General features: G+C 42.9%; 1 protein-coding gene across 9 annotated transcripts in view; it reads right to left on the bottom strand.

Moving 5' to 3' along the window:
* Nucleotides 1-27790, bottom strand: part of SEC24A (SEC24 homolog A, COPII coat complex component) — a 916567-nt gene that overhangs the window by 794981 nt on the left and 93796 nt on the right. For 6 of the 9 annotated variants that reach the window (XM_056516616.1, XM_056516615.1, XM_056516614.1 and 3 more), the window contains exon 2: nucleotides 2150-2668. The exons of 2 other annotated variants lie outside the window; for them this stretch is intronic. In XM_056516616.1, coding sequence (XP_056372591.1) covers nucleotides 2150-2668 — 519 coding nt within the window. Of the gene's footprint in view, nucleotides 1-2149; nucleotides 2669-12075; nucleotides 12192-27790 lie in introns of those variants that run through there. One more of the 9 variants, XM_056516611.1, reaches the window with a different exon arrangement.

The following is a 27790-nucleotide window of genomic DNA, read 5'->3' on the forward strand; positions in this document are numbered from 1 at the left end:
GTTTTGATCAGACTTTTTGATCACTTTTTATTAATTTTTTAATGGTATAAAAAGTGACCAAAATACGCTTTTTTGGACTTTGGAATTTTTTTTGCGCGTACGCCATTAACCGTGCGGTTTAATTAATGATATATTTTTATAGTTCGGACATTTACGCACGCGGCGATACCGCATATGTTTATTTTTATTTACACTTTTTTTATGGGAAAAGGGGGTGATTCAAACTTTTATTAGGGAAGGGGTTAAATGACCTTTATTAACACTTTTTTTTACTTTTTTTTTGCAGTGTTATAGGTCCCATAGGGACCTATAACACTGCACACACTGATCTCCTATGCTGATCACTGGCGTGTATTAACACGCCAGTGATCAGTGTTATCGGCGCTTGACTGCTCCTGCCTGGATCTCAGGCACGGAGCAGTCATTCGTCGATCGGACACCGAGGAGGCAGGTAAGGGCCCTCCCGGTGTCCTGTAAGCGGTTCGGGACGGCGCGATTTCACCGCGGCGGTCCCGAACAGCCCGACTGACTAGCCGGGATACTTTCACTTTCGCTTCAGAAGCGGCGGTCAGTTTTGACCGCCGCTTCTAAATGGTTAATACCGCACATTGCCGCGATCAGCGATGTGTGGTATTAGCCGCGGGTCCCGGCCGTTGATGAGCGCCGGGACCGACGCGATGTGATGCTTGGTCGCAGCGCGACCCTGCTTCATATCGCGGGAGCCGGCGCAGGACGTAAATATACGTCCTGCGTCGTTAAGGGGTTAACGCACGCTCAGCCCGTGAGCATGTTTTAAATGCCAGTAACGGGACCAGGGCGTACATGTACACCCTGCATCCTTAAGAACTGGGATGCAAGTAATACTAATGTAATATAATCTGACTAGTGGCAGAAGCAGAGTAATCTCCGCAACCCGCTCTTAATAAGGACATGGATGATTTAGACATCTCCCTAAGTGCAGTCCAAGACAGCTTATATTTGGGTTAAAAAAAAAAGGTACTTGCGGAAAATTTTGGGGTGTAAAGGAAAAGTATGCAGTTAATAAATCTGTGCCTACTATAGATGTCCCTCCAAGGTACCCCATATCGCGACATCAAGAGGAAATGCTCTATCAGAATATATGCAAAAAAAAAAGACGCAAAAAACTGCTTGCGCAAAATTTTGCACAAGAATTTACACACAAAAACAGTGTAAATTCTTTGATACATGTCCTCCAATGACCCCAAACATATACATAAAAAGCACCCAGAAATGGATGGCAACAAAGGGCTGGAGAGTTCTGAAGTGGTCGGCAATGAGTCAGATCTAAATCCCATTGAACACCTGTGGAGAGATCTTAAAATTGCTGTTGGGAAGAGACGCCCTTCCAATAAGAGATCTGGAGCAGTTTGCAAAGGAAGAGTGGTCCAACATTCCGACTGAGAGGTGTCAGAAGCTTATTGATGGTTATAGGAAGCGGCTGATTTTAGTTTTTTGGGTGTGCAACCAAATATTAAACTTAATGGTGCCAATAATTTTGTCCAGCCCATTTTTGGAGTTTGGTGTGACATTATGTGTGTATTATGTTTAGTTCCAATACACACAAAAGGGAACAATCATGTGTATAGCAAAACATGAGTTTACAGTCAAGGTCTGATTGGTTGCTATAGGCAAAAAAGAGAATCTTACTAGATACATCTACCTCAATCTCCTCTACATTCAAATGAGGAAAGCATGCACTTAGTTCTGCTCTCAACTAAAAAGTGAATACACATTCAGTAGTACCTTCAGTTACAATGACATTAGGTTTAATTAGTGCACACATACAGTGGTCTATCAAGGGCCACTGTAAATTGAATTCATACACATCAAACGATGCCACAGACAGTCTGGACCTGCAGCATATATGTAAATGGCTAGATGAGCCAATTAAAGTGGTCATTTAAATTTTAAAACAGCTATACTACTGAAGTTTGGAATGAGTGAAAAAAAAATACCATTAAATACCAAAAAACCGCCATCATTTGGAAAAATACTGTGATATCCATATTTGGTCATACCGCTCAGCACTACTTTAACATTAAAGTTTAGTAAAAATAAATAAATGGATGACCAAATATAAATAAACTACCACAAGCATACACATGCACATGCAGATTTCATACACTACCTGGAACCATAAAACTGTTTTGAGGAGATGGAAGAGCACAAGAAGCTCCATACTGCTGAGTAGTGGCTGGCAGTGAATTTCCTAGTGTTGGTGGTGGGGCAGGGACCGCTCCTTCTGTAGACGACAGATGATTGGTAATAGGGTAAGCCTGTCCTTGACTTAACGGTGTTGGAAAATACTGCCAGCTTGACTGGCTTCCATGAGGATGGCTGCTTCCTACTGATGCTGGTAATCCAACCAAGTTCTGAGGGGGAGGGGGCATTTTTGGTGAAGATGCTGCACTTGCAGCAGTTAGTTCTGGCGATGTTCCTATGGGTGGTGTATTGAAAACCTGGACAGATCCCTGATGAATTCCTGGTTGTGGAGCAGGCTGAGATACACCATAGTTATATAGTCCAGGACCTGCTTGCTGAGGAGCTTTCACTGTCATTTGTTGAGCGTATGTGCCTTGAAGTGCTGAACCGGAAGCCTGTACCCGTGGTTGCTGTGATGAATACATCATTGGGTTTTGTAGAGGACCTTGGAAGGAGGAGAACACAAATATATGACAAATATATATAAAAAGCAAAATATCATCTGTAGTTGCAGTATCTTGTAATACCTTTTTTATTGGACTAACAAGATTTTGTAGACAAGCTTTCGTTATTCCTCCCTTTATCAAGTCATAAGCATTTCTGAGCTCACAAGGAGAAAACACGTTCCATCTCACAAAATATGAAGGGGTTAAAACAACATATGTGGTGAATGGACATTAAGTTGGGCCATAAATTGTATAGCTATAGGACGATAGACTACAGATAAGGATGGGGGGGGGGAGGGGGCTGGAGGGCAGAGGTGAGAACTGTGATTACGTTGGACAGAGGAGAAAGGACAATTATAATACAGAACCATAGACTGAAGATAAGACTTAGACAGGGGAGGGGGAGCAGGGTTGTAATGGTGTTAGAGCAGGGAGAGGGAAGACAGTTTAGCAAAGGTTATAGGAAATTTTGATAATGGGATAAGAGACTTAAATCCACATTAAGTCCTCTGTTCTTGGAGTCATAAACAACTATCATTTTGGCTTCAAATGTCTTTCTTTCCTGGGTGTTCTTGAAGTTTCCTTTCAGGATCTTGATTTTGAGGTCCTGTAGGGAGTGACCTGTTTGGGTGAAATGGTGTCCAACTGGGGTGCAATAGTCCTTTTCTCTATGGTTGTTGATGGACGATCTGTGGAGGTTCATCCTTTTATTGAGTGGCTGACAGGTCCCACCAATGTAACATCCCAGGTCACACTTGCTGCATTGTATCATGTAGACTACATTCTCTGTGATGCAGGAGTTTTGTCCTTTGATGTTGTATGTCTTGTTGTTGTGAGAGGCCTCAGAATTTGTGCAGATGTGTTGACAGAGTTTACAGCGTGGTTTGGTGCAGGGTTTGGTCCCATTGTCTGTATCTGATGTTTATGTGGGTAGTTTCCTATTGACTAGCTTTTGTTTTAGGTTGGGTGGTTGTCTGAAGGCCAAGATGGGTGGTTCAGGAAAGATTTGCTTTAAAAGGTGTACTCCGGTGAAAACCTTTTTTCTTTTAAATCAACTGGTGCCAGAAAGTTAAACAGATTTGTAAATTACTTCTACTAAAAAATCTTAATCCTTCCTGTACGTATTAGCTGCTGAATACTACAGAGGAAATTCTTTTCTTTTTGGAATTCTCTCTGATGACATCACGACCACAGTGCTCTTTGCTGACGTCATTATAATAATAACTCTCTATTTATTGTTGTCCTTAGTGGGATTTGAACCCAAGGCCCCAGCGCTGCAAGGCAGCAGTGCTAACCACTGAGCCACCTTGCTGCCCTTAGCATACATCTGCTATGCACGGTTGCTAAAATGGACAGAGATGTCAGCAGAGAGCACTGTGCTCGTGATGTCATTAGTGTTCCAAAAAGAAAGGAATTTCCTCTGTAGCATTCAGCAGCTAATAAGTACTGGAAGGATTAAGATTTTTAATAGAAGTAATTTACAAATATGTTTAACTTTCTGGCACCAGTTGATTTAAAAGAAAAAAGGTTTTCACCGGAGTACCCCTTTAACACATCATCTTCTGCTAGTATTGGCTGCAGGTCCTTGATGATTTTGCGTATTTCCTCAAGGGTGGGATTGTATGTGGTTACCAGTGGTATGCGTGATGAGGTTTGTTTCTCTCTGTATTGCAGCAGGTGTTCCCGTGGTGTTTGAAGAGCAGAGTGGATTTTCTTATGGATGGTCCTTGGTTTGTAACCTTTTTGTTTAAATTTCTCAGCTAGCGTTTGTAGATGTGTGTCTGTCATCAGGGTTGGAGCAGATGCGGTGGTACCTGATGGCTTGGCTGTATATGATGCCTTTCTTGGTGTGGGACGGATGGGAACTTGAATTGTGTAGATAGCTGGATCGGTCTGTGGGTTTTCTGTATACAGATGTCTGTATTGTGTCCTTGTTTATAGTTACAATGGTTACCATGTAACAATGGATGTAGAATCTCTGTATAGTAACATCCCACACAGAGATAGAATTGAGGCCTGCTCACTGTTCCTCTCCTCCCAGATCCACAACCAGATATACAGCCCTCAGATCATCACCAAACTTATAGAATTCACTCACATACAACTACTTCAGCTTCAACAGTGAAATATACCTACAGATGATGGGAACTGCTATGGGGACAAGGATGGCACCACATTATGCCAATCTGTTCATGGCTGACCTTGAAGAGCGATTCCTGAATACCCAAATTCACAAACCCTACAGATACATCGATGATATTTTCATTGTTTGGACTGAAGGAGAGGATAAACTCAAACAATTTCATGATGCCTTCAACACATTTAATCCATCCATCAAACTCAAAATGGACTTCTCTACAGAAAGTGTAAACTTTCTGGACACCACTGTAACTATAAACAAGGACACAATACAGACATCTGTATATAGAAAACCCACAGACCGATCCAGCTATCTACACAATTCAAGTTCCCATCCGTCCCACACCAAGAAGGGCATCATATACAGCCAAGCCATCACGTACCACCGCATCTGCTCCAACCCTGATGACAGAGACACACGTCTACAAACGCTAGCTGAGAAATTTAAACAAAAAGGTTACAAACCAAGGACCATCCATAAGAAAATCCACTCTGCTCTTCAAACACCACGGGAACACCTGCTGCAATACAGAGAGAAACAAACCTCATCAAGCATACCACTGGTAACCACATACAATCCCACCCTTGAGGAAATACGCAAAATCATCAAGAACCTGCAGCCAATACTAGCAGAAGATGAGGTGTTAAAGCAAATCTTTCCTGAACCACCCATCAAGGCCTTCAGACAACCACCCAACCTAAAACAAAAGCTGATCAACAGGAAACTACCCACAGAAACATCAGATACAGACAATGGGACCAAACCCTGCACCAAACCACGCTGTAAACTCTGTCAACACATCTGCACAAATTCTGAGGCCTCTCACAACAACAAGACATACAACATCAAAGGACAATACTCCTGCACCACAGAGAATGTAGTCTACATGATACAATGCACCAAGTGTGAGCTGGGATGTTACATTGGTGAGACCAGTCAGCCACTCAATAAAAGGATGAACCTCCACAGATCGTCCATCAACAACCATAGAGAAAAGGACTATTGCACCCCAGTTGGACACCATTTCACCCAAACAGGTCACTCCCTACAGGACCTCAAAATCAAGATCCTGAAAGGAAACTTCAAGAACACCCAGGAAAGAAAGACATTTGAAAATGATAGTTGTTTATGACTCCAAGAACAGAGGACTTAATGTGGATTTAAGTCTCTTATCCCATTATCAAAATTTCCTATAACCTTTGCTAAACTGTCTTCCCTCTCCCTGCTCTAACACCATTACACCCCTGCTCCCCCTCCCCTGTCTAAGTCTTATCTTCAGTATATGGTTCTGTAGTACAGTATAATTGTCCTTTCTCCTCTGTCCAGCGTAATCACCATTCTCACCTCTGCTCTCCAGCCCCCCCCCCCCCCTCATCCTTATCTGTATCTATTGTCCTATAGCTATACAATTTATGGCCCAACTTAATGTCCATTCTCCACAGAAATGCTCAGAAATGCTTATGACTTGATAAAGGGAGGAATCCCGAAAGCTTGTCTACAAAATCTTGTTAGTCCAATAAAAAAGGTATTACAAGATACTGCAACTACAGACGATATTGCTTTTTGCATCACTGGACTAACACGGCTACTCCTAACTACTCTACAAATATATATAGATAGACATATACACACACACACACCATAATCAACGTTTTTTTTTTTTATGTTTTATTGAAAAAAAGAACGACCATTGGCAGTACAAACATGGGATAACTATACAGAGGTAGCAGTACAGATTTCCAAAGGTTAAGTTCAAGTACCTAGGTACCAGCTAACAGGGAAACAGAAAACATACAAACACAAAAGTAAAACATCTAAACCCAGCATGTATTCCTACCAACATCCACCCTAGTCATAATAATCAACTTATTATAGAATTACGTACCAACAGACCGTCTACATGGCTCTGCAAAAAATCACATTCATATTAGGGATCGACCGATTATCGGTTTGGCCGATATTATCGGCCGAAATACATGATTTTGGACGTTATCGGTATCGGCAATTACCTTGCCGATAATCCGATAATGCCCCGCACCGCCCACTGCACCACTGGTACCCCCACACCGCTACGCACCCACCACCAAAGCACCGCCCCGGCCAGAGACCGCCACCGCCGCTGCCCCATTGCCTCCCCCATTCCTGGTTTTATAATTACCTGTTCCTGGGGCCCAGGGTCCACGCTACTTCTGGCTCCTGCGGTGTCCTGTGTTACGCTGTGTGCTGCGCAATGACGAGTGACGTCCTCAATGCAACGTCACCGTCCGTGTGCACAGTGATAGCGCAGGAGGACGCTGCCGGAGCCAGAAGAAGTAGTGCGGACCCCGGTAATTATAAAACCGGGAATGGGGGAGGCAATGGGGCAGCGGCGGTCTCTGGCCGGGGTGGTGCGGTGGGGGGTGCAACGCGGTTTGGTGCGGTGATAGGACTCAGGAGGACAACAGGACGGGCAGGGGGAGAGAAGCTGGTGGCGGTCTCTGGCACCGCAAAAGCCACTGCAGTTCAATGATTTAAAGCGCCCGCTTTAGATCAATGATCTGCAGCGGTGTCGTTGGGGGGGATAAATAGCCGATAACTTATACCAGAATATCGGTATAAGTTATTGGCTATAGGCCCTAACCTCCACAGAGTATCGGCCCTAAAAAAATCTATATCAGTCGATCCCTAATTCACATGCACTGCACCGAACACTAGTGCTGATTTTTGATTAAGAATAGAAACCAAAAAGCCATAAAAAAGTATGCCACTATGCACTTAAGATATGGATACAAAGACGGACCCCACCTGACACCATAAATACTCACTGGATGCCAACAGTTGCTATAACATGATACGAAGAAACTAAAGAAAACAGGCTAGCAACTATAATAATGCACACCAAGAATAGGAATATATGACTACACAAATATCTTTTATTAATTACATAGCCCCTAAGGGAGAATGGAGGCAGTCCCAAACACCAAGACACAATATAAATGATAGATACTGGAAATATGGGTCACACTTAATAGGTAATAATAGAACACAGACCTAATAATATCCGCAGTGACAATAAATAAGCCCAATGTCCTCAAACACTACATACAAAGTATCCAGGTTCTCAGCAAAATATGCATATTTTGCAGAGAACCTGGATACTTTGTATGTTGTGTTTTAGGAGATTGGGCTTATTTATTGTCACTGCGGATATTATTAGGTCTGTGTTCTATTATTACCTATTGATTAACCTTTATGTTTTTAATGTGATTTAAAAATGACCACTAGGTGGCTCCATTCTGTTTCCTGTGTAAGTCAGTTAGTTTGGTCTCCTCCCGGCCTGGCAGGAGACCAAACTCAGGAAGTGTGTGCTGGGCATGGTGAGGCAAAGCTCTCGCAGGCTTCAGTGATGTCATGCCCACATTCTCCTGCAGGGAGCTCCCACAATGTCTGCGGGGGGGGGAAGATATAATACAGAGCTTTTTAAAGCTCGTAAAAAAGGGCCGGAGGGGTGTTAAGAGGTTAAAGAGTACCTGTCATCAACTACTACTAAGGACGTACGGTCCCAGTGTACGCCCGGTGTTTAAATAGGGGTCACGCCGTGACCCCGCATCACACCGGGTCAGTCCCGGCTGCTAATCACAGCCGGGACGCTGGGCTAACAGCGCGCGGCATCGATCGTTGTGACACGCGCTGTTAACCCTTCAGACGCGGTGATCAAAGTTGACAGCAGAGTCTGAAAGCGAAAATAAACACTTCCCGGCAGCTCAGTCGGGCTGATCGGGACATCGCGATAAAATCGCGATGTTCCGATCAGCTGGGACACAGGCGGAGGTCTCCTTACCTGTCTCCGCGGCGTCCGATCGTCGATTGATTGCTCCAAGCCTGAGCTACAGGCTTGAGCAATCAAGCCCCTATCTCACTGATCCGTGCAAAGCCATGGCTTTGTAGGGATCAGCATAGGATATCAGTGTGTGCAGTGTTATAGGTCCCTATGGGAACACTGCAAAAAAAAAAAAAAAAAAAAAAAAAAAAAAAAAAGTGAAGGTCATTTAACCCCTTCCCTAATAAGTTTGAATCGCCCCCCCTTTTCCCATAAAAAAAAAACTGTGTAAATAAAAATAAAAACAAACATATGTGGTATCACCACGTGTGGAAATGTCCAAACTATAAAAATATATAGTTAATTAAATCGCACGGTCAATGGCGTGCGCGCAAAAAAATTCCAAAGTCCAAAATAGTGTATTTTTGGTCCCTTTTTATATCATGAAAAAATGAATAAAAAGTGATTAAGTCCAATCAATACAAAAATGGTACTGATAAAAACTTCAGAACACGGCGCAAAAAGTGACCGATACGTAGGCAGAAAAATAAAAAAGTTATAGGGGTTAGAAAATGAGAATTTTTAAACAAATTTTCCTGCATGTAGTTAGGATTTTTTTTTGAAGTACAACAATATCCAACCTATATAAGTAGGGTATCATTTTAACCGTATGGACCTACAGAATAAAGATAAGGTGTTATTTTTACCGAAAAATGAACTGCGTAGAAACAGAAGCAACCAAAAGTTACAAAATGACATTTTTTCTTCAATTTTGTCGCACAATTAATTTTTTTTTCCGTTTCGCCGTGGATTTTTGGGTGAAATGACTAATGTCACTGCAAAGTAGAATTGGTGGCACAAGAAATAAGCCATCATATGGAATTTTATGTGCAAAATTGAAAGCGTTATGATTTTTAGAAGGTGATGAGGAAAATAGGAAAATGCAAAAACGGAAAAACCCTGCGTCCTTAAGGGGTTAAATACACAGTTTGTGTCACAGCAGAAAAACATGTACAATGTCTCAGGCAGCCAATGAAAAGTAAATTCCAGTTTTTTTAATTCAAAGTGCACCTGCCATATCACAGAAAATGAATAATGTTTATATATGTTTCTCAGTATTAGGGATGTAAGAAAAAAATAGATTTGCACGATTATCGCAATATTTCATTTGGTGATACTGAAAATATTTTTGAATCGATCCTTTTAGGGATGTGCAATTTGTATCTCCTGACGCCCGGAACAGCCAGATGCACTGCTGTTAGAATACTTTGCATTCATAGCGCTGCGGAGGCATATGATTCTAGAAGGGCTGAGGGGGCCAAACATATAGCGTTATCTGGCCCCCACCGTGCTTCTATGTACATATGTAGCCGCAGTGCTAAGAATGACAAGTATTCTTTCAGCAGCGCATCAGGCCGGCCGGCCCAATGCACTGCTAATAGAATACTTTTCATTCATAGCGCTGGGGGCTTATGATAGCGCTGCGAGGGAAAATACATTTTATATATATATGCGCCGCGGGGGTCCATACCTACAGTGGGGATCAAAAGTTTGGGCACCACAGGTAAAAAATTGTATTAATGTGCATAAAGAAGCCAAGGAAAAATGGAAAAACCTCCAAAAGGCATCAAATTACAGATTAGACATTCTTATAATATGTCAACAAAATTTTGATTTTCTTTCCATCATTTACACTTTCAAAATAACCAAAAACGAAAAAATGGCACCCTGCAGAATTTATGGCATGCACTGCACCCTTTGCAAAGCTGAGACCTGCCAGTGTCATGGATTGTTCTCAATCATCATCTGGGAAGATCAGGTGATGTCAATCTCAAAGGTTTTAAATGCCCAGATTCATCTGACCTTGCCCCAACAATCAGCACCATGGGTTCTTCTAAGCAGTTGTCTAGAAAGATGGAGAAGGCTTTAAGAAGATAGCAAAACGTTTTCAGATGTCAATATCCTCTGTTCGGAATGTAATTAAGAAATGGCAGTCATCAGGAACAGTGGAAGTTAAAGCAAGATCTGGAAGACCAAGAAAATATCAAACAGAACAGCTCGCAGGTTCGTGAGAAAAACAATTGAAAACCCACGTTTGACTGCACGATCCCTCCGGAAAGATATGGTAGACACTGGAGTTGTGGTACACTATTCTTCTGTAAAGAGCTACTTGCACAAATATGGTCTTCATGTAAGAGTCATCAGAAGAAAACCTCTTCTACGTCCTCACCACAAAAATCAGTGTTTGAACTTTGCAAATGAACATATAGAAAAGCCTGATGCATTTTAGAAACAAGTTCTGTGGACGATGAGGTTAAATTTGAACTTTTGGGGCGGAATGAGCAAAGGTACGTTTGGAGAAGAAGGGGAACAGAATTGAATGAAAAGAACCTCTGCCCAACTGATAAAGGGATACTCTGGTGGTCAACGTGTTTTTCCGTTTTTGACTTACCCAATTTGTTTTGTTTCATTTCTATTCTTGTTGTTTAGCCTACTCTATTTCCGTTCTTTGTTGTCTTTTTATCCCCCACTTTGTTTTCCTATCTTTAGTTCTATTTCCTGCTTCTTGCTGTGCTGAAAACTACAAATCCCAGCATGGCACATGCCTTGCTGGTTTGGGGCGGCTCCCTTTTTTTTTTTTTGTTTGTTTGCTCCGCCCTTTACCCATCCTACTATTTTCCCGGGTCAGCCCCCTTATACACAGCACACTAATATAATCAGCCTTGTTGGGATACACTGTCATACACACACAAAAGCATGCGTCATTCTGGAGTCTTCAGTCTGTGGTATAACACCAGCATGCTGCCTCTGTAGTCTCCTGGGGGTTGTAGTTCACCACACCTCTGTAGGGTATACACCAGTGTTTCCCAACCAGGGTGCCTCCAGCTGTTGCAAAACTACAACTGCCAGCATGCCCTCACAGCCTTTGGGCATGATAGGAGTTGTAGTTTTGCAACAGCTGGAGGTACACTGGTGGGGAAACACTGGTGTAACATGATGTGTATGCTGAATAGGCTAGAACAGTGTTTCCCAACCAGTGTAACTCCAGCTGTTGCAAATCTACAACTCCCAGCATGCCCAAAGTCTGTCAGGGCATGCTGGGAGTTGTATTTTTGCAACAGCTGGAGGCACACTGGATTGTAAACACTAACATACACACACACACAACAGGGACTACAACTCCCAGCATGTGTCATTCAAAAGTCCGTCCGTCCCCTTCACATATAGGGGGAGATTTATCAAAACCTGTGCAGAGGAAAACTTGCCCAGTTGCCCATAGCAACTAATCAGCTTGCTGCTTTCATTTTTATGAAGGCCTGTGAAAAATGAAAGAAGCGATCTGCTAGGTTGCTATGGGCAACTGGGCAAGTTTTCTTCTGCACAGGTTTTGATAAATCTCCCCCATAGAGATCATTCCCAGTATGAGATTTATTCCCCTGCAGTCCATATATCCCCAGTTCATGCACCTTGTCATCCTCCCCTTCAGATAACACTTCTCTTCTCTGTGTTTCTTCTCCTGCGCAGACCTGCATCCTTAGAATACAGAGCAGGGGGGGAGAGGAGGTGAGGAGCTGTGTACTCAGCTGGATGAGATGAGGGGGCGTGGCTTATTTTTCTTATGCAGACAAAAAAAAAAGGCTGTGACATCTTGTCCACAACAGACTCAGAACTGTGGACAACGGTAAAAGAAAACCCTCAGAACTACAGAACTTCCTGCCCAACAAACAGGTAAGAAAAACACACACATGCTGCCAAAACATATAACACATGTATATTGCAAAAAAACTAAACTTACAAAGAAGATGCCATATAGTCAAAAAAATTAACCAACGGAGTACCCCTTTAACCCCTTAAGGACAATGGACGTACTCCTATGCCCCCGTTTCCGAGTCCTTAAGGACCGAGGACGTAGGAGTACGTCCTGTCCATTCCCGGCCCCCCGCCGCTAGCCGGAGGGGAGTCTGTGCCCGATGCCTGCTGAAATCGTTCAGCAGGCATCGCGGCATATCGCCCAGAGGGGGGACCATTATGCCCCCCCCATGTCGGCGATGGCTGGTCAATTCTGTCAGAGACGGCCCCGAACAGCCATAGGCTGCAGGGGTGAGGTGGCACTGGTGCCACCTCACGATCGCCCTGATTCGTCGGCCGGTTTACCGGATGACCAATCAGTGCGCCTGCTGCGGGTGTCACTCCCGGGACCCGCTCCGCCCCTCTTCTGGAGCACGGGTGCGGGACGTGCACCCCGGGTGCTGGGGACCCCGATCCACGGCGTTAATGTTGGGATCGGGGCCCCAGGAGCAGCGGCGGCGAGGGACTGACCTGATGCGGCGTGGAGCAGCAGCAGGAGGTGAGTGACAGCCTCCTGCTGTTGCTTAGCAACAGCTCCCAGCATGCAAAAAGGGCATGCTGGGAGCTGTAGTTATGCAACAGCAGGAGGCAGACCACCACAACTCCCAGCATTCCCTTACGTATAACTACAACTCCCAGCTTGCACAGCTAAAGTGCATGCTGGGAGTTGTAGTGGTGCATCTGCTTGTTGCATGACTACAACTCCCAGCATGCCTGTTGGCTGTCGGTGACTGCTGAGAGTTGTAGTTTTGCAATTAATTAAGTAGCAAACCAGTGTGTCTCCAGCTGTTGCATAACTACCATCCCCAGCCAAAGTAGTATGCCTCCAGCTGTTGCATAACTACAAGACCCACCATGCCCTTCCGCTGTCCGTACATGCTGGGGGTTGTAGCTTTTGCAACAGCTGAAGGCACACTGGTTGCAAAACCAGTTTTTCACAACCAGTGTGCCTCCAGCTGTTGCAAAACTACAACTCCCAGCATGCACTGATAGACCGTACATGCTGGGAGTTGTAGTTTTGCAACAGCTGGATGTTTCTCCCCCCCCCCCCCCCAAATGCGAATATACAGGGTACACTCACATGGGCGGAGGTTTACAGTAAGTATCCGGCTGCAAGTTTGAGCTGCGGCAAATTTTCTGCCGCAGCTCAAACTGCCAGCGAGAAACTACTGTGAACCCCCGCCCGTGTGACTGTACCCTAAAAACACTACACTAAGAAAAAAATAAAATTAAAAGTAAAAAACACTACATATACACATACTCCTACACAGCCTCCCTCCCCTCCCCAATAAAAATGAAAAACGTCTGGTACGCCACTGTTTCCAAAACGGAGCCTCCAGCTGTTGCAAAACTACAACTCCCAGCATGCACTGATAGACCGTACATGCTGGGAGTGTGGTTTTGCAACAGCTGGATGTTCCCCCTCCCCAATGTGAACGTACAGGGTACATTCACATGGGCGGAGGTTTACAGTAAGTATCCGGCTGCAAGTCTGAGCTGCGGCAAATTTTCTGCCGCAGCTAAAACTGCCAGCGAGAAACTACTGTGAACCCCCGCCCGTGCAACTGTACCCTAAAAACACTACATTACACTAACAAAAAATAAAATAAAAAGTAAAAAACACTACATATACACATACCCCTACACAGCCCCCCTCCCCAATAAAAATGAAAAACGTCTGGTACGCCACTGTTTCCAAAACAGAGCCTCCAGCTGTTGCCAAACAACTACTCCCAGTATTGCCAGATAGCCACTGACTGTCTAGGCATGCTGGGAGTTTTACAACAGCTGGAGGCACCCTGTTTGGGAATCACTGGCGTAGAATTCCCCTATGTCCACCCCAATGCAAGTCCTTAATTTAGGCCTCAAATGCGCATGGCGCTCTCACTTTGGAGCCCTGTCTTTCAAGGCAACAGTTTAGGGTCACGTATGGGGTATCGCCGTACTCTGGAGAAATTGTGTTACAAATTTTGGGGGGTATTTTCTGCTTTTACCCTTTTTAAAATGTAAAAATTTTGGGAAACCAAGCATTTTAGGTAAAAAAAAATGTTTTTTCTTACATATGCAAAAGTCGTGAAACACCTGTAGGGTATTAAGGTTCACATTACCCCTTGTTACGTTCCCCGAGGGGGTCTAGTTTCCAAAATAGTATGCCATGTGTTTTTTTTTTGCTGTTCTGGCACCATAGGGTGCACCATACTTCTCAGATGTAAATAAGTATAAGTATGGCTATATGGCCTCTTTTTGACTGGTGCTGTTATGTATATCTGAATTGTACACTGTAGTTTTGTAAATTTTATTATTAAAAAAAAAAAAAGGTTCACTTTACCCCTTGTTACGTTCCCCGAGGGGTCTAGTTTCCAAAATGGTATGCCATGTGTTTTTTTTTGTGTCCAGGCACCATAGTGGCTTCCTAAAGGTGACATGCCCCCCAAAAAACATTTGTCGCTCCTTCCCTTCTGAGCCCTCTACTGCGCCCCCCCGAACAATTAACAGACATATGAGGTATGTGCTTACTCGAGAGAAATTGGGTTTCTAATACAAGTAAAAATTTTCTCCTTTTTACCCCTTGCAAAAATTCAAAAATTGGGTCTACAAGAACATGCGAGTGTAAAAAATGAAGATTTAGAATTTTCTCCTTCACTTTGCTGCTATTCCTGTGAAACACCTAAAGGGTTAATACACTTATTGAATGTCATTTTGAATACTTTGGGGGGTGTAGTTTTTATAATGGGGTCTTTTATGGGGTATTTCTAATATGAAGGCCCCTCAAATCCACTTCAAACCTGAACTGGTCCATGAAAAATAGAGAGTTTGAAAATTTTGTGAAAAATTTCAAAATTGCTGCTGAACTTTGAAGCCCTCTGGTGTCTTCCAAAAGTAAAAACTCATAAATTTTATGATGCAAACATAAAGTGGACATATTGTATATGTGAACCCAAAAAAAATTATTTTGAATATCCATTTTCCTTACAAGCAGAGAGCTTCAAAGTTAGAAAAATGCAAAATTTTCATTTTTTTCATCAAATTTGGGGATTTTTCATCAAGAAAGGATGCAAGTTACCATAAAATTTTACCACTAAGTTAAAGTAGAATATGTCACAAAAAAACAATCTCGGAATCAGAATGATTACTAAAAGCATTCCATAGTTATTAATGTTTAAAGTGACAGTGGTCAGATTTGCAAAAAACACTCTGGTACTTAAGGTGTACAATGGGGTCCTTAAGGGGTTAAGCATGGGGGTGGATCAATCATGCTTTGGGGTTGTATTGCAGCCAGTGGCACAGGGAACATCTCACGAGTAGAAGGAAAAATGGATGCAATAAAATTTCTGCAAATTTTGGATGCTAACTTGATGCCATCTGTGAAAAAGCTTAAGTTAGGCTAAGTTTCCACTTTTTTTTCTGGCATTTTTGGGAAAACTACATTTTTTGAGCCAAAGCCAGAAGTGTATTCAAAAGGAAGGACTTATACTTCTCCTCCTTTATGGATCCAATTCTGACTTTGGCTCAAAAACTGCAGTGGCAGTTTTCCAAAAACTGCTAGAAAAAAGACCAAGTGGAAACTTAGCCTCAAAGAGGATGGCTTCTACAAATGGATAATGATCCTAAACACACCTCGAAATCCGAGGGGGATTACATCAAGAGGCGTAAACTGAAGGTTTTGCCATGGCCTTCACAATCTCCTGACCTCAACATAACTGAAAATCTGTGGATAGACCTTAACCCCTTAAGGACCGGGGGGTTTTCCGTTTTTGCTCCTTGCCTTTAAAAAATCATAACTCTTTCAATTTTGCACCTAAAAATCCATATCATTGCTTAATTTTTGCGCCACCAATTCTACTTTGTAATGACGTCAGTCATTTTGCCCAAAAATTTACGGTGAAACGGAAAAAAAAAAATCATTGTGCGACAAAATTGAAAACAAAAACGCAGTTCTGTAAGTTTTGGGGGCTTTCGTTCCTACGTAGTACATTTTTCGGTAAAAATGACACCTTGTCTTTATTCTGTAGGTCCATACGATTAAAATGATACCCTACTTATATAGGTTTGATTTTGTCGTACTTCTGGAAAAAATCATAACTACATGCAGGAAAATTAATACGTTTAAAATTGTCATCTTCTGACCCCTATAACTTTTTTATTTTTGTATGGGGCGGTATGAGGGCTCATTTTGTGCGCCGTGATCTGAAGTTTTTAACGGTACCCTTTTTGCATTGATAGGACTTCTTGATCACTTTGTATATCATTTAAAAATGAATAAAAAGTTACCAAAAATGCACTATTTTGGACTTTGGCATTTTTTTGCGCGTACGCCATTGACCGAGTGGTTTAATTAACGATATATTTTTATAATTCGGACATTTCCGCCTGCGGTGATACCATATATGTTTATTTTTATTTACACTGGTTTTTTTTTATGGCAAACTTTTAATAGGGTGGGGGTTAAATGATCTTTATTCACTTTTTTTTTGCAGTGTTATAGCTCCCATAGGGACCTATAACACTTCACACACTGATCTTTATCATTGATCACTGGTTTCTCATAGGAAACCAGTGATCGATGATTCTGCCGCTTGACTGCTCATGCCTGGATCTCAGGCACTGAGCAGTCATTCGGCGATCGGACAGTGAGGAGGCAGGTAGGGACCCTCCCGCTGTCCTGTAAGCTGTTCGGGATGCCACAATTTCGCCGCGGCTATTCCGAACAGCCCACTGAGCTAACCGGCAGTTTTTACTTCACTTTTAGCCACGTGGCTCCGCTCTGAGCGCGCGGCTAAAGGGTTAATAGCGCGTGGCGCCGCGATCGGCACTGCACGCTATTAGCGGCGGGTCCCAGCTTCACTATGACGCCGGGCCCGCCGTGATATGATGTGGGGTTACCGTGTAACCCCGCGTTATATCACGGGAGCAGGACCAAGGACGTACCGGTACTTAAGGGGTTAAAGGGTACTCCGGTGAAAAGCTTGTTTTTTTTTTTTGTTTTTAAATCAACTGGTGCCAGAAAGTTAAAAAGAATTGTAAATTACTTCTATTAAAAAATCTTAATCCTTCCTGTACTTATTAGCATATGAATACTACAGTGGAAATTCTTTTCCGTTTGAAAAACAAAGCTGTCTGCTGACATCATGAGCACAGTGCTCTCTGATGACATCTCCGTCCATTTTAGGAAGTGTCCAGCGTAGAAGGAAATCCTCATAGCAAACATATGCTGTTCTGGAAAGTTCCTAAAATGGACAGAGATGTCAGCAGAGCGCACTGTGCTCATGATGTCAGCAGACAGCTCTGTGTTTCATAAAGAAAATAATTTCCGCTGTAGTATTCAGCAGCTAATAAGTACAGGAAGGATTAAGATTTTTTAATAGAAGTAATTTACAAATCTATTTAACTTTCTGGCACCAGTTGATTTAAAAAAAAAAATTTTAAAAAAAATTAAAAAAGTTTTTCACTGGAGTACCGCTTTCACCCCTTAACGACGCAAGACGTATATTTCCGTCCTGCGCCGGCTCCCACGATATGAAGCGGGATCGCTGCGCGATCCCGCATCATATCGAGTCGGTCCCGGCGCTCATCAACGGCCGGGACCCGCGGCTAATACCACACCTCGCCGATCGCGGCAATGTGCGGTATTAACCCTTTAGAAGCGGGTCACCGCCGCTACTAAAGTGAAAGTGACCCGGCTGCTCAGACGGGATGTTCGGGACCGCCGAGGTGAAATCGCGGCGTCCTGAACAGCTTATAGGACACCGAGAGGGCCCTTACCTGCCTCCTCGATGTCCGATCGACGAATGACTGCTCCGTGCCTGAGATCCAGGCAGGAGCAGTCAAGCGCCGATAACACTGATCACAGGCGTGTTAATATATGCCAGTGATCAGCATAGGAGATTAGTGTGTGCAGTGTTATAGGTCCCTATGGGACCTATAACACTGCAAAAAAAAAAAAAAAAAAGCTTAAAAAAAAAAAAGTGTTAATAAAGGTCATTTAACCCCTTCCCTAATAAAAGTTTGAATCACCCCCCTTTTCCCATAAAAAAAATATATAACAGTGTAAATAAAAAATACAAACATATGTGGTATCGCCGCGTGCATAAATGTCCAAACTATAAAAATATATCATTAATTAAACCGCATGGTCAATGGCGTACGCACAAAAAAAATTTACGTCCAAAAAAGTGTATTTTTGGTCACTTTTTATACCATTAAAAAATGAATAAAAAGTGATCAAAAAGTCCGAGCACAACAAAAATCATACCAATAAAAACTTCAGATCACGGCGCAAAAAAGGAGTCCTCATATCGCCCTGTACGTGGAAAAATAAATAAGTTATAGGGGTCAGAAGATGACATTTTTAAACGTATACATTTTCCTGCATGTAGTTATGATTTTTTCCAGAAGTACGACAAAATCAAACCTATATAAGTAGGGTATCATTTTAACCGTATGGACCTACAGAATAATAAGGTGTAATTTTTACCGAAATATCCATTGCGTAGAAACGGAAGCCCCCAAAATTTACAAAATGGCGTTTTTTCTTCGATTTTGTCGCACAATGATTTTTTTTTTTCCATTTCGCCGTGAATTTTTGGGTAAAATGACTAATGTCACTGCAAAGTAGAATCGGTGACGCAAAAAATAAGTCATAATATGGATTTTAGGTGGAAAATTGAAATGGTTTTGATTTTTAAAAGGTAAGGAGGAAAAAACGAAAGTGCAAAAACTGAAAAACCCTGACTAGCCGGGATAGTTTCATTTTCACTTTAGAAGCAGCGGTCAGCTTTGACCACCGCTTCTAAAGGGTTAATACCGCACATTGCCGCGATCGGCGATGTGTGGTATTAGCCGCGGGTCCCGGCTGTTGATGAGCGCCGGGACCGACACGGTATGATGCGGGATCACGGCGCGACCCCGCTTCATATCGCGGGAGTCGGTGCAGGACGTAAATATACGTCCTGCGTCGTTAAGGGGTTAAGGACCAAGCCCATTTTAACCTTAAGGACCAGGCCAATTTTATTTTTGTGTTTCCGTTTTTTCCTCCTCGCCTTCTAAAATCCATAACTCCTTTATATTTCCATCTTCAGACCCTTATAAGGGCTTGTTTTTTGTGTGACCATTTGTACTTTGTAATGAAACCTCTCATTTAACCATAAAATGTACGGCGATTTTTTTAGGGAGGAAATTTAAATGAATACCACAATTTTGCACATTTTGGAGGGTTTTGTTTTCACACTATACACTTTACAGTAAAAATGACATGTGTTCGTTATTCTGTGGGTCAATAGGATTAAAATTATACCCATGGCTAGATACTTTTCTATTTTTGTACCGCTTAGAAAAATATCTATAACTTTTTGTACAAAATCAGTAATCTAAAATCGCCCTATTTTGACCACCTATAACTTTTTCATTTTTCCATATAGGGCGGTATGAGGGCAAATTTTTTGTGCCGTTATCTGTACTTTTTATCCATACCACATTTGCATATATAAAACTTTTAGATAATTTTTTATAATTTTTTTTTTTTTTAATAAAATGTGACAAAAAAAAGCTGCATTTTTGGACTTTTTTTTTTTTTCTTCTAAGTTTACGTCATTCATCATACGGGATAATTAACATTATATTTTGATAGTACGGACATTTACGCACGTGGCGATACCAAATAGGTTTATAAAAAAATGTTTACGCTTTTTGGGGGTAAAATGGGAAAACTGACTATTATTGGGGGAGGGGATTTTTCAAATATATATATATATATATATATATATATATATATATATATATATATATATATATATATATATATATATATATATATATATATATACATACACACACACACACACTTTTTATGTCCCCATTGGGGACTATCTATAGCAATCCTATGATTGCTAATACTGTTCAGTGCTATGTATTATGTATCAGTATTATCAATGATCTTCTGCTCTGGTCTGCTCGATCTCAGATCAGAGCAGAAGACCCCGGGAGACAGCGGAGCCAGGTGAGGGGACCTCCGTCCGCCATGCTGGATGATCGGATCGCCGCTGCAGTGCTGCGGGCGATTCAATCATCCAAAGTACCGCACTGCCGCAGATGCCGTGATCTGTATTGATCACGGCATCTGAGGGGTTGATGGTGGACATCTGCGCAATCGCGGATGTCGGCCATTACCGGCGGGTCCCCGGTAGCTGCTAGCAGCCGGAACCTGCCGTGTACGACGCGAGCACTGCTCCAATGCTCGAGGTCATATACAGGACGTAAATGTACATCCTGGTGCGGGAAGTCCCGCCAAACCAGGACGTACATTTACGTCCGTGGCCGTTAAGGGGTTAAAAGAGCAGTGCGTGACAGACAGCACCGAAATCTCAAAGAACTGGAAGACTTTTGTAAGGAAGAATTGGCAAAGATACCTTAAACAAGAATTGTAAAGACTCTTGGCTGGAAACAAACAACAAAAAGCGTTTACAAGCTGTGATAGTTGCCAAAGGGGGCAGTACAAGATATTAACTCTGCAGGGTGCCCAAACTTTTGCAGACGCCATTTTTTGTTTTCTGTTATTTTGAAAGTGTAAATGATGGAAATAAAATCAAACTTTTGTTGACATATTATAAGAATGTCTAATCTGTAATTTGATGCCTTTTGGAGATTTTTTTTCCATCTTTCTTTGGCTTCTTTATGCACATTAATACAATTTTTTACCTGGGGTGCCTAAACTTTTGATCCCCACTGTCTTCCCTCCCTATATAAGAGATCCTTGTGTTTGTCTATAACTAGTATGAGTAAGGCCTCTATGTAGGCTGAAACATGTCACTTTGCCTGTCCGCACCTGTTTGCATATGTTATTTGAATAAACTGAAGTTTTACTGCACGAATCCTCAGGCTGAACATCCACTTTTTTTTATCCACGGTGAGGTCCACACCTGTCCGCGATGGATGTAGCTGCCATTGGGGTGAGCTGGATGCACTTCTTTCTTTGTCTATTCCTGTTTGGTTTGCTTGGAAGAACAGTTGAACTCCTTTGTGGTTGATGCAGGGTCCGGTGAGTGCCACCTGATGTGATATACTGGATGATCTCCCCTGGACATTAGTTACCATACCCATGTTGACTGTGCTGCCCTACTTTGGACACTTTCTGGATGACCACATTCTGCTCCACTGGACTATATATACTGCCACTACATCTTGGCAGCCCCTGACCATCTACTCCCTCCTCCCTCTCACTGAGTTTACCCGCACATGGACTTCGTCCACGTTACTGTGACTTACATCTCCTTGAATCGCCACCGCAAACTGCAACTACGCAAGAGGACTTTTAGTAGAAGGAGTTGCTGTCGCTACACAGGATTCATCTGTCTCTCCTAGTCGCTGGTTATTCCATCCCCTCTTTGATCGATGGTTGGAGGCTTGCACCTCCTTAGATGCAATGCTGTTTTTTTGCACAGTTATGTTTACTGCATGCACTTGTTATGTCCTACCTCCTCCCTCCCCCTCTCCCTTTTCACCATAACCGAATGCACCTTTTCAAATGTACTTGCTGTTAACCACTGGTTGATTAGGAACTTGTTTTACCTAGTATCTACATGTCCCTATTATTGACCTCTGCAGGAGTGCCCCAATTCTACTTCCCCTACTTCTGGTTTATCCTCCCCTCCGCTTTACCACTCTACTTTTTGTCTCTTGCTCACTCCCTTACTTCCTGTCTCTTACTACCCTACTCTCCTTTAAGTGCCAGTATTGCGCTTCCTATCACCCTCCCCCCTTTTTTTTTTTCCCAGCCACACAGTTCCTAAATCCTAAACTCTTACTAACCTAACCCTTTCTTCTCCCCCACCTCTGCGCTGTCCTATCTCCTACTCTCCCTGCCTGTACTTTTTCCGTCTGCTTCCCTTTCCTCCTTCTTCTCACTCACCTGTCCAGCATTGGATGTGTTTCCTTCAATATTCTGTGGTTGCTGACGCCAAATAAGAGTCACCATGTACTTGCACTGATCAGTAAACTTAAAAGGGTACTTATTTTTTTAATCAACTGGTTCCAGAAAGTTAAAGGGTAGCTTCCACCATCCTATTTTTTTTTCTGTCCCTAACCCCCTCCCTCCTTTTAATTTTTCTTTTTATTATATTAAAAATAACTTTTTGTCTGCCTGGTAGTGTGCTCACTACCAGGCAGACTTCCCCAGCAGGCACCACGTCACTGATGCCTGCTGGGGACAACACTTCCGCCCTTCGTTTATCTACACAGGGTGCCTCCAGCTGTTTCACCACTACAACTTCGAGCTTGCCCTGACATCTATTGGCTGTCAGGGCATGCTGGGAGTTGTAGTAGGGAAACAGCTGGAGGCACCCTGTGTAGATAAACTATAAGTTAGTGCCATGCGGCACTAGCCCGTTCCCTCCGTCAAACCCCCATACCCCGTTCCCTCCATCCCAACCCCCCCCCGCATATCCCGTTCCCTCCATCACAAACCCTCCCACCCTGTATACCCCGTTCCCTCCATTCTGATACCTGCAGAGTCCAGAAGCGGGCGTGCAGGGACAGCGGCGGCGACGACATGGGTGGGAGGAGTGGCCTCCCAGCCAGTGGCCGGGGAGCCAATGCGCTCGCTCCCGCCTGTCTGACAGGCAGGGAGTGAGAGCAGCCTAAATGAAAAAGGACTGATTGCCAGGCCAAAATCAGTCCTTTTTCAGGCGTCACGTCACGCCAGGCTGCAGCCGGCCACTAGGAGGGTGACCCCTAGTGGCCGGTTTTAAACGTAAATTTCACCCTGATAATCAAAAAAAATTATGACAATATATTAGAGATATGTTGTAGTACATAATTACTACAACATATCAAAAAATAAAGTTGGTGACAGTGCCCATTTAAACAGATTTGTAAATTACTTCTATGAAAAAATCTTAATCCTTCCAGTACCTTTTAGGGGCTGTATACTACAGAGGAAATGCTTTTCTTTTAGGCCTTCTCTTCTCTGCTGACCTCTGCTGTCTATTTTAGGAACTGTCCAGAGCAGGAGAAAATCCTGATAGCAAACACATGCTGCTCTGGACAGTTCCTAAAATGGGCAGCAGAGAGCACTGTGGTCGTGACAGAAGTGAAATCCAAAAAGAAAAGCATTTCCTCTGAAGTATACAGCCCCTAAAAAGTACTGGAAGGATTAGGATGTTTTTTTTTTTTTTTTTTTTTTAAATATAAGTCATTTACATATCTTTTTAACTTTCTGGCACCAGTTGATAAAATTTTTTATTTCTTTAAATAAAGATTTCCACGGGAGTACCCCTTTAACTCTTCCATTGTATTTTTGAAGGAGACCCATTTTAAGCAAGGAAAGATACCTAAAATGCCTGTCATGCACTTTCCCCAATAGTATCACTCTTCCCATGCTACCACAGCTACCACAGTCATTCACCGCTCCCTACCTCTCCAGGTACTGCAACAATACTCAGACTCTGAAGGTAGCGTTCTCTTTCTAAGAGTACAACTCAATACCTCAAAGTTCAGGTTTCATGGTTGGTTAAAGTGCTTGAAGACACTGATGGGCCAATTATATTAGGAGGGGACCTCAATGTAACCCTAGACTCGCACCTGGATACCTCTGCTCCTAAGGCAACAGTCTCTGGGAGGACTTTAGCCAATTTACGTTTTAAGCTAACTGATCTATCTCTTGTAGATGCCTGGAGACTACAGAAAGAACCCTTCCGTCCACGACTACTCACATTTTTCGGCTGCTCACAATTCTCATCAGAGACTAGACTACCTGCTTGTCCATTAATCTCTGCTGCCACTCCTCACGGCCACAGGTATTGACGTTATCTCTCTCTCTCTCTCTCTGACCAAGCTCCTGTACATCTTTCTCTGCTCCACTCTAATGCCCCTCATAAGTCTTGGCACTGGCACCTAAATTAACACATACTAGAAAACCTGCAAGCAGTTACTGACATTCAATCACATTTAGATTCATACTTGGCCTCAAATGTGGATTCAGGCCCTGCACCTCCAATTATCTGGGAAGCCAACAAAGCACACATAAGGTGGATTTTCATCTCTTGGGGCAATAAATTGAAAAAAAAAGCCAGCCAAAGGGAGACTGACTCTTCTGCACCAAACTGCTGCTTTAGAACTTACACACAAAGCATCCAGAACCATAGCTGTTCAAAATGATCTCCGCTCCCTTAGGAAGAGTCTTCTTTCCCACCTTAACAACAAATCATCCACCTACACTTCAGACACCACAGCTACACTCATGGCAATAAGGATGGGAAGCTCATGTCGACACTCCTCAAGAAAGCAAAGGCTAAAAAACACATCCATGAAGAGAGGGATGCCAATGGCAACCTTTGCGCCTCCACGGAGGACATACCAATCGCCTTCAAGAAATTCTATTCCACCTTATTCAATCTGCCTGAGCCTCCCATTCACTTGTCCAAGTACAGCCATGCTGAACTAATTGACCAGTTTCTTGGAGACCTATCTTTACCTCACCTAGAGGCGGATATGTCCGCGGAGCTTCTCACCCCATCACGCCTGAAGAGGTCAAAGTAGTGCTATCTTCCTTTCCTCCCAGAAAGAGCCCAGGCCATGATGGGCTACCCTTAATATATTATAAGAAATTCCAAGACACTCTGCTACCCCATCACACTAGCTTATGCTCCTCAGTGCTTCACGACATGCCTCTTAAACAATCGAAGGAAGCACCTATCACCTTGTTGGCTAAAGAGGGTAAGGACCCGAGAGAGTGTGGGAGCCATTGCCCAATCTCACTCCTGAACCTTTATCTTAAAATCTGGGCTAAACTGCTCTCCATTCGTATTAAGAAACTGCTTCCCCACCTTACAGGTGAGAAGCAGGCTGGTTTTGTGTCTTGGAGGGAGAGCGGCACAAATACATTTACGGCCATCTACCACACACACACACACACACAGCTCACCTGCCATTGGCCCTTCTCGGGGTTGACACTGAGAAGGCCTTTGACGGATCCCGGACCACTTCATAGCTGCTATTATGTCTCTTTATTCGCAACCCTCAGCCTCTTTACTGGTTAACGATTACATTTCGCCCCAAATGGAACCAGGCAGGGCCGCACGCTATCTCCGAACTTATTTTGGGGATTGAGACGTTTCTCCAAAGGATTCGCCAGGTGCCCTATATTATAGGTTTTCCAACGCCTCAGGGAGAACTGAAGGCACTTGCGTTCGCAGATGACCTTTTGTTTCTGCTGACCGACCCATAGCTCGATCAATAGCCTGCCCTACCTTGTTAGTCTCTTTGAAGTTTGAGACACTTCCAAAATCATCAAAGTAAACATCTCCAAATTAGAGATCCTAAATATTTCCCTTCCACTCCACCAAGGCGTCCCTACTTAACCCCATAAGGACGCAGGACGTAAATGTACGTCCTGGTGCGGTGGTACTTAACGCACCAGGACGTACATTTACGTCCTGTGCATAACCGCGGGCATCGGAGCGATGCCCGTGTCATGCACGTCTGATCCCGGCTGCTGATCGCAGCCAGGGACCCGCAGGCAATGGCCGACGCCCGCGATCTCGTGGGCGTCCACCATTAACCCCTCAGGTGCCGGGATCAATACAGATCCTGGCATCTGCGGCAGTGCGAGATTTCAATGAATGATCGGATCGCCCGCAGCGCTGCTGCGGGGATCCGATCATTCAGAATGCCGCACGGAGGTCCCCTTCACCTTCCTCCTTCCGGCTCCCGGCGTCTTCTGCTCTGATCTGAGATCGATCAGACCAGAACAGAAGATAGCCGATAACACTGATCTGTTCTATGTCCTATACATAGAGCAGATCAGTATTAGCAATCATGGTATTGCTATGAATAGTCCCCAATGGGGACTATTCAAGTGTAAAAAAAAAATGTAAAAAAATGTAAAAGTAAAAGTAAAAAAAAAGGGAAAAATTCCCTCCCCCAATAAAAAAGTAAAACGTCAGTTTTTTCCTATTTTACCCCCAAAAAGCGTAAAAAAAAAAATTTTATAGACATATTTGGTATCGCCGCGTGCGTAAATGTCCGAACTATTAAAATAAAATGTTAATGATCCCGTACGGTGAACGGAGTGAACGAAAAAAAATATCCAAAATTGCTACATTTTTATTACATTTTATTAAAAAAAAATTATAAAAAATTTGTTAAAAGTTTTTTATATGCAAATGTGGTATAAAAAAAAAGTACAGATCATGGCGCAAAAAATTAGCCCTCATACCGCTGCTTATACGGAAAAATAAAAAAAAGTTAGAGGTCATCATAATAAAGGGATTATAAACGTACTAATTTGGTTAAAAAGTTTGTGATTTTTTTTTTAAGCACAATAATAATTGAAAAGTATGTAATAATGGGTATCATTTTAATCGTATTGACCCTCAGAATAAAGAGCACACTTCATTTTTACCGTAAATTGTACGGCGTGAAAATGAAACCTTCCAAAATTAGCAAAATTGCGTTATTCTTTTTAATTTCCCCACAAAAATAGTGTTTTTTGGTTGCGCCATACATTTTATGATATAATGAGTTATGTCATTACAAAGGACAACTGGTCGCACAAAAAACAAGCCCTCATACTAGTCTGTGGATGAAAATATAAAAGAGTTATGATTTTTAGAAGGCGAGTAGGAAAAAATGAAAACGTAAAAATTAAATTGTCTGAGTCCTTAAGGCCAAAAGGGGTACTCCGGTGAAATTTTTTTTATTTTTTTTTATTTTTTTTAAATCAACTGGTGCCAGAAAGTTTAACAGATTTGTAAATTACTTCTATTAAAAAATCTTAATCCTTCCTATACTTATTAAAGGAGTACTCTGGTGCAGAGTATTCCTGCTCCATCCTGCAAAATAAATGAAAATAAACCATTTCTCACCTTCCTGGGTTCCCACGGAGCGCCACTACAGCTGATCAGTCCTCCGGTCCATCCTCTTCATACATAGTTACATATAGTTACATAGTTAGTACGGTCGAAAAAAGACATATGTCCATCAAGTTCAACCAGGGAATTGAAGGGTAGGGGTGTGATCATACTTCCGGGTGTAACGTAGCGTCATATAGCGCTCAGCCTATTATGGGCCAAGGCTGAACATCTCAGCGGCCGGCGATAGGCTGAGCGCCATGTGACGCTTCATTACACCCGGAAATATGAAGGAGATGGACCGGAGGACCGATCATCTGTAGTGGGAAGCCAGGAAGGTGAGGGATGGTTTAATTTCATTTATTTTGCAGCCCGGGCAGGATGGAGCAGGAATACTCTGCACCAGAGTACTCCTTTAACTGCCGAATACTACAGTGGAAATTATTTTCTTTTTGAAACACAGAGCTGTCTGCTGACATCATGAGCACAG

Source organism: Hyla sarda, chromosome 4, assembly GCF_029499605.1.
Source record: "Hyla sarda isolate aHylSar1 chromosome 4, aHylSar1.hap1, whole genome shotgun sequence".
NCBI lineage: Eukaryota > Metazoa > Chordata > Amphibia > Anura > Hylidae > Hyla > Hyla sarda.